The sequence below is a fragment of the Bombina bombina genome, chromosome 4 (genome assembly GCF_027579735.1).
Source record: "Bombina bombina isolate aBomBom1 chromosome 4, aBomBom1.pri, whole genome shotgun sequence".
In the NCBI taxonomy this organism is placed as follows: domain Eukaryota; kingdom Metazoa; phylum Chordata; class Amphibia; order Anura; family Bombinatoridae; genus Bombina; species Bombina bombina.
The window spans coordinates 258,620,423-258,628,581 of NC_069502.1; the positions used below are offsets into that span (position 1 = coordinate 258,620,423).

Genomic DNA, 8,159 nt, shown 5'->3' on the forward strand with positions numbered 1-8,159 from the left:
GAGTTGAAAGAGATTATTTCAGATATCACTGGGAAAGGGCCATGCCCTTCCACAAGGTAGAGCCTTCAAGGCTAAAAAACAAGGCCAATTTTCGTTCCTTTCGCAACTTCAGGAACGGACCTGCTTCAACCTCTACAGCTACTAAGCAAGAGGGTAAAGCTTACCAGCCCAAGCCAACATGGAAACCTTTGCAGGGCTGGAACAAGGGTAAACAGGCCAAGAAGCCTGCTGCTGCTGCCAAGACAGCATGAAAGGGTAGCCCCCGATCCGGGACCAGATCTAGTAGGGGGCAGACTTTCTCTCTTTGCTCAGGCTTGGGCAAGAGATGTTCCGGACCCCTTGGCACTAGAAATTGTCTCTCAGGGGTACCTTCTAGAGTTCAAAGACCTTTCCCCAAGGGGAAGGTTCCACATGGCTCACTTATCTTTAGACAGATAAGGAGACAGGCATTCTTACTTTGCGTACAGGACCTTTTAAAAATGGGAGTGATACACCCAGTTCCGACAGCAGAGCAAGGACTGGGTTTTTACTCAAACCTGTTTGTAGTTCCCAAAAAAAGAAGGAACTTTCAGGCCAATTCTGGACTTAAATTTTTTTAGAAAAAATTCAAAATGGAACCATTCGGACAATTTTAAGAATGTTCCAGGAGGGTCAATATATGACTACCGTGGACTTAAAGGATGCGAATCTGCATGTTCCGATCCACAAAGATCACCTTCAGTTCCTGAGGTTCGCCTCTCTGGACAAGCATTATCAGTTCGTGGCTCTTCCTTTCGGATTGGCCACTGCTCCCAGAATTTTCACAAGGGTGCTAGGGTCCCTTCTAGCGTTGCTAAGGCCAAGGGCATTGCAGTAGCACCTTACCTAGACGACATGTTAATACAAGCGTTGTCCTTTCACAAAGTGAAGACTCATTCAGACATTGTCCTAGCCTTTCTAAGGTCTCACGGGTGGAAGGTGAACATAGAAAAAAGTTCTCTGTCCCCGTTCACAAGGGTTCCCTTCCTGGGAACAATAATAGACTCAGTAGAAATGAAGATCTTTCTGACAGAGGTCAGGAAGTTAAAACTTCTGAACACTTGTCGAGTTCTTCAATCGATTCCTCAACCCTCCATAGCTCAATGCATGGAGGTAATAGGACTCATGGTCGCAGCAATAGACGTGGTTCCATTTGCTCGAAATCATTTAAGACCATTGCAACTGTGCATGCTCAAACAGTGGAATGGGGATTATGCAGATTTGTCTCCCCAGATTCAAATGGACCAGAAAACCAGAGACTCACTCCTGGTGGTTGTCTCTGGATCACCTGTCTCAGGGAATGAGTTTCCGCAGACCGGAGTGGATCATTGTCACGAACGACGCCAGCCTCCTAGGCTGGGGAGTGGTCTGGGAGTCCCTGAAGGCTCAGGGTCTATGGTCTCGGGAAGAATCTCTTCTCCCGATAAACATTTTGGAATTGAGAGCGATATTCAATGCGCTCCAGGCATGGCCTCAACTAGCGGAGACCAAATTCATCAGATTTCAGTCGGACAACATGACGACTGTAACTTACATCAATCATCAGGGGGGAACAAAGAGTTCCCTGGCGATGAGGGAGGTATCCAAATTCATCAAATGGGCAGAGGATCATTCCTGCCATCTATCAGCAATTCACATCCCAGGAGTGGACAACTGGGAAGCGAATTATCTGAGTCGTCAGACTTTCCAGGTTTTTGCCCAGTTAGCTCAACTAGGGGGCATTCCAGATCTGGATCTGATGGCGTCACGTCAGAACTCCAAAGTTCACGTTACAGGTCCAGATCCAGGGATTCCAAGGCGACATTGGTAGATGCCTTAGTAGCGCCTTGGTCATTCAATCTAGCTTATGTCTTTCCACCGTTTCCCCTTCTCCCCCGGCTAGTAATCGAACAGAGAAGGCTTCGGTAATTCTGATAGCTCCTGCGTGACAAGCAGGACTTGGTATGCAGACATGGTGAATATGTCATCGGTTCCGCCATGGAAGCTATCTTTGAGGATAGGACCGTCTAATTCAAGGTCCATTCGAACAGGGTTTTCGGATTCAGTATAGATACCCTGATCCAGGTTAGAAAGCCTGTCACCAGGAAAATTTACCATAAGATATGGCGGAAATAGCTTTTGTTGGTGCGAATCCAAGGGTTACTCATGGAATAAGATTAGGATTCCAAGGATATTGTCTTTTCTCCAAGAAGGATTGGAGAAAGGTTTGTCAGCTAAGCTAGTTCCTTAAAAGGACAGATATCTGCTCTGTCTATCCTGTTACACAAGCGTCTGGCAGAAGTACCAGACGTTCAAGCGTTTGCACAGGCTTTAGTCGGAATCAAGCCTGTCTATAGACCTGTGGCTCCTCCATGGAGTCTCAATTTAGTTCTTTCAGTTCTTCAAGGGGTTCCGTTTGAACCTTTACATTCCATAGATATTAAGTTATTATCTTGGAAAGTTTTGTTTTTGGTAGCTATATCTTCTGCTCGAAGAGTTTCTGAGTTGTCTGCTTTGCAGTGTAATTCACCCTATCTGGTGTTCCATACAGATAAGGTTGTTTTGCGTACCAAACCTGGTTTCCTTCCAAAAGTGGTTTCCAATAAGAATATTAACCAGGAAATAGTTATTCCTTCTCTGTGTCCTAACCCAGTTTCTAAGAAGGAACGCCTTTTACACAATCTTGATGTGGTTCGTGCTTTAAAATTCTATTTAAAAGCAACTAAGATTTCAGACAAACATCGTCCTTGTTTGTTGTCTATTCTGGTAAGAGGAGAGGTCAGAAAGCGACTGCTACCTCTCTTTCCTTCTGGCTGAAAAGCATCATCCGATTGGCATATGAGACTGCTGGACAGCAGCCTCCTGAACGAATTACAGCTCATTCCACTAGAGCTGTGGCTTCCACATGGGCTTTCAAGAATGAAGCTTCTATTGAACAGATTTGTAAGGCAGCGAATTGGTCTTCACTGCATACATTTGTTAAATTTTACAAATTCGATACTTTTGCTTCTTCGGAGGCTATTTTTGGGGGAAAGGTTTTGCAAGCAGTGGTGCCTTCCGTTTAGTTTACCTGACTTGTTCCCTCCCTTCATCCGTGTCCTAAAGCTTTGGTATTGGTTCCCACAAGTAAGGATGAAGCCGTGGACCGGATACACCAATGTAGGAGAAAACAGAATTTATGTTTACCTGATAAATTTCTTTCTCCTACGGTGTATCCGGTCCACGGCCCGCCCTGGCATTTGGTCAGGTTTAAATTTTTATTTTTGTACACTACAGTCACCACTGCACCCTATAGTTCTCCTTTTTCTCCTAACCGTCGGTCGAATGACTGGGGGGCGGAGCCATAGGGGGAGCTACTTGGACAGCTCTGCTGTGTGCTCTCTTTGCCACTTCCTGTAGGGAATGAGAATATCCCACAAGTAAGGATGAAGCCGTGGACCGGATACACCGTAGGAGAAAGAAATTTATCAGGTAAACATAAATTCTGTTTTCTCTTTGCATCACCACTCCCCATCAGACTGTTCTCTTCAAACAGTTATGTGCTCTGATTGCATTGTGTAAGTTTTCCTTAACACAGAGAAGCCAGTTTGAAGCACTGTTTTGAAGAGAACAGGCAAATACGGAGTATCACTGCAAAGAGGCAGCACAATGATGATTGACTAAGTTTTTCCACTGCTGCAATATATTATAAAACTTATATTATAAAAAGCTGGTGCTTTAGTTTAACTGCCTAATTTAAATTGAATTTCATTTCAAAATGACCTGCAGAAAAAATCATTGGGTGTGGGTTGTATTTGAAGACCTATAAACAGTCTTGTATGTGTTTTAGCAGTAATTGAGCAATACTTTTGTTGTAGTTCTTATTTGAAAGTGAGATAACTAATATGCTGTTGCTGATCATTTAATTCTTTACATTTCATACAGGTTCCTTCAGACCTTCTGGACAAGGAATTCTTGCCTATTTTAAAAGAAGAGCCTCTACAACCATTGGCACTTGTTCCATTCACTGAGGAGGAACAGGTGGGTTCTGGATGAATAAATTGCCAACTGCTAGTGTTGAGGAAATGACGGATAAGCTGGTTATACTGTTACACTGTAGGATTTATGTAATGATAATATCCATAGCAAAGAAATTACACAATGTGCTCTACCCAAGTTGTTCTCTTTAGGTTTAAGTATGTATTTCCATAGTGATTAGGATATTTAAAGACCTAGGAGTATGCATTCCTTTTTATAGACTCAAAATTACATTTGGTCTCTGACCTATTGTTTTTTCATACAGGTGGTGAGAGTCCTCGATCCATTACTCTTGGGAATTACTCTTCTCTATATTTAAACAAGGAAAAAAGCGCTAGTTCATGGAAAAAAAAGGAAGTGTACAATTCCCCCTATCATTAACCTGCTAAACAGTATGTACCTGCAACATGCTCTAGGATAAGTGCAGTATCATATATTAAGAATTAATCAAACAAATTTAATTAATCAACACATAAATTGGTAAAAATGTATACATATACTTCATAAAAAAACATTCATATTATTCATAAAAGATACAATAAAAACATTTCATCCTAAAACCAAGCATTGAATCTTTAAAGGGACAGTCTAGTATAAATTAAACGTTCATTATTCAGATAGGATTTTTAATTTGAATCAACTTTCCAATTTACTTTTATCATCAAATTTGCTTTTTTCTCTTGGTATTCTTAGTTTTAAACTAAACATAGGTAGGGCTCATATGCTAATTTCTAAGCCTTTGAGGGCTGCCTCTTATCACATGCTTTTTAAATCTCTTTTTAACACAAAGAGACAAAGTACACGTGGGCCATATTGATAACACACTGTTCAGGCACAGGGGGTTATTTAAGATTTAGCACAAAACAATGCTAAATTTAGAGACAGTCTACACCAGAATTGTTATTGTTTTAAAAGATAGATAGTCCCTTGTTTACCCATTCCCTAGTTTTGCATAACCAACACAGTTATATTTATATATTTTTTACCTCTGTGATTATCTTGTATCTAAGCCTCTGCAGACTGCCCCTTTGTTCTTTTGACAGACTTGCAGTTTAGCCAATCAGTGATAGCTCCCAGGTAACTTCACGTACACGAGCACAGTGTTATCTATATGAAAAACATGAACTAACACCCTCTAGTGGTGAAAAGCCTGTTAAAATGCATTCTTAAGAGGCGGCCTTCAAGGTCTAAGAAATTAGCATATGAATCTCCTAAGTTAAGCTTTCAACTAAGAATACCAAGAGGACAAAGAAAAATTGGTGATAAAAGTAAATTGGAAAATTGTTTAAAATTACATGCCCTATCTGAATCATGAAAGTTTTTTTTGGACTAGACGGTCCCTTTAAGACAATAGATAATAAACAGTCACAGTCGTGTGATCAGGGGGCTGGAAGAAGTTTCCTAGATACAAGGTAATCACATAGGTGAAAAGTATATTAATATAACTGTGTTGGTTATGCAAATCTGGGGAATGGGTAATAAAAGGATTATCTATCTTTTAAAACAATAACAATTCTATGATAGACTGTCCCTTTAAGCATATAAAGTCCATTGAGGATCCAAAGCTTCCAAACAGTTGTTGATACTAGAAGCAAGAGAGACAAAGTCCCGTTACAAGCAATAAGGTTTTTCAACACAATGGTGTATTTCAGTACTTAAACTGTGTAGTTTTGATTCCGGTCCTGTTAGCTGCTTCAGCGTTTAGGGGCAATGATGCGGAGCTTCAAACTAAGTTGCAGTCCCAGCAATGTTCCTTTCTCACCCCCGTTCTCTGGGTTTTTTTTAGGGGTATTCTAATAACGAGGCATAGCACACAAACTTGCAGCCAAGGCAAAGATTCCCAAACCTCAAGAACTCTATAAAACCTGTTTCACATTCCTCAGTCTTTACTTTGCCTCAGCTGGAGGTGGTTGAAGAATGAAGATGTGCATTTAATTCCTCAGAGAGGGGTTTTCAGTCTATATTGAGGCCCGGTTTCCCCTCAGTACAGTACTTGTAAGAGGGATGTATATGGGGTATGGTTTGTGATTCTTTTTTACCTCATAGGATTTTTTTTTTTTTTTTTAAAACCCTCCATACTTGTTTGTAGGGACTTGTTTTTAGCCTTCCTTCATGGATGCACAATATTCTCCTATTCCATAACTTTTGCTGATATATTTCGTTACTAGTTTGGCTGTCTGCTGCTTGATTGCTAGTGGGCGAGTGTCTATTAGTGAGTATCTTTTATTAACATTTTGATACTCCTACAGCTATGTTATCTGCATTTTTTAAGTTTATGTATATGGCCCTGGGACAGATCCTTTACACTTATTCCCTTGCTGGTTTGCATGCGTCTGCTTTTTTGACGCTCTTAGTTTTGTTTAGACTCTGGTCCGTATTAAACCTGTAATCAAGCCAATTTCTCCTCCGTGGAATCTTAACTTGGTGTTAAGGGTTTTGCAGTCTCCTCCTTTTGAACCTATGCATAAAATGAACATAAAACTACTTTTCTTGGAAAGTTATTTCTTTTGGCTATTTCTTCTGCTACAAGAGTTTGAGTTATCTGCTCTTTCTTGTGATTCTCCTTATCTGATTTTTCATCTTAAGGCCGTTTTACTGAACTAATTTGATTTATTGCCTAAGGTTAAGACATAAGCAGAGAGTTTTATTGTTGCTTCTTTGTGTCCTAATCTTAAGATCTTTGCTTTCTTTGGATGTTGTTAGGACATAGAAATATTACATTAATACTACTACAGACTTTAGACTAACTTCTAATTTGTTAATCATATTTTCTGGTCCTAGGAAGGGTCAGAAAGCTTTTGCTTTTTCTTTGGCCTCTTGGATGAAACTTTTTTTGATTCAGGAAGCTTTCTTGGAGGCAGGTCAACCTCCACGGCAGCGGAATACTGCTCATTCTATTAGGTCAGTTGCCACTTCTTGAGCTTTCAAGAATGATGCTTCGGTTGATCAGATTAGCAAGGCAGCTACTTGGTCGGCTTTTGCATACTTTTCTCGAGGTAGCTGTCTGATTTTTTTTTTTTTTTCTTCCTTTTTTTTTAATACACTTAAAATAAATCAAAGACAAATTATTGGAGTTGTGGATTTATTTTCTCAGTGATTTTTTTTTTTTAAAAGCCCTCCCTTTGTTATTACTCATGGACTCCGCAGCTTTATTATTAGTTCCCATGAGTAATGGATCGTAGAATCTCACCACCTGTATGAAAGAAAACATCCTTTCTTTCAAAGAAAGGATGAGTCCATGGATCGTCTAATTACTATTGGGAATATCACTCCTGCCCAGCAGGATGCGGCAAAGAGCATCACAGCAAAGCTGTTAAATATCACATCCCTTCCCTCCAACCCCAGTCATTCTCTTTGCCTACGCTTGAGTAAGGAAGTGGTAAAGTTAGTGTCTGAGAAGATTTGTCAATCAAGATTTTTTTTTAATTGAAGTAAAAGTATGTGCTGTTTTTCCTCTTGGGTGTAGCCATAGTCCATTTCAGTCTCTTCAGTAGAGCATTGGTGGCTTTTAAACAAATGGAACTTGTGGGACATAATTCTCACTAAGCCTCCCTAAAATTTAAATAGTGCTGCCCTTTTTATTATTTATCCACAGGTCTATGTGAGGGAGAGGACCTCTCAAACCTAGTGAGCTGCCTTGCTACCAGGCAAAATTTATTGAGGTAAGTGCTAAATTTATTTCTCCTACATTGGTGTATCCGGTCCACGGCTTCATCCTTACTTGTGGGATATTCTCAATCCCTACAGGAAGTGGCAAAGAGAGCACACAGCAGAGCTGTCCATATAGCTCCCCTCAGGCTCCGCCCCCCCCAGTCATTCTCTTTGCCGCTCTAACTAGTAGCATCTCCACGGGGGTGGTAAAGAGTATGTGGTGTTTAGTTGTACTCCACCCGGAGGTTTTTGCTCAGCTGACCCAGCTATGGGGCATTCCAGATCTGGATCTGATGGCGTCACGTCAGAACTCCAAAGTTACACGTTACGGGTCCAGGTCCAGGGATCCCAAGGCGACATTGGTAGATGCCTTAGTAGCGCCTTGGTCGTTCAATCTAGCTTATGTCTTTCCACCGTTTCCCCTTCTCCCCCGGCTAGTAGCCAGGATCAAACAGGAGAAGGCTTCGGTAATTCTGATAGCTCCTGCGTGGCCA

At 41.0% G+C, this 8,159-nt stretch overlaps 1 protein-coding gene across 1 annotated transcript in view; it reads left to right on the forward strand.

The window, feature by feature from the left end:
- Positions 1–7,750, forward strand: part of LOC128656178 (GRB10-interacting GYF protein 2) — a 131,426-nt gene extending 123,676 nt beyond the window's left edge. The window contains exons 4-5 of the mRNA XM_053709924.1: positions 3,922–4,017; positions 4,280–7,750. Coding sequence (XP_053565899.1) covers positions 3,922–4,017; positions 4,280–4,333 — 150 coding nt within the window. The 3' untranslated portion in view covers positions 4,334–7,750. The remainder of the gene's footprint in view (positions 1–3,921; positions 4,018–4,279) is intronic.
- Positions 7,751–8,159: the final 409 nt, after the last annotated feature.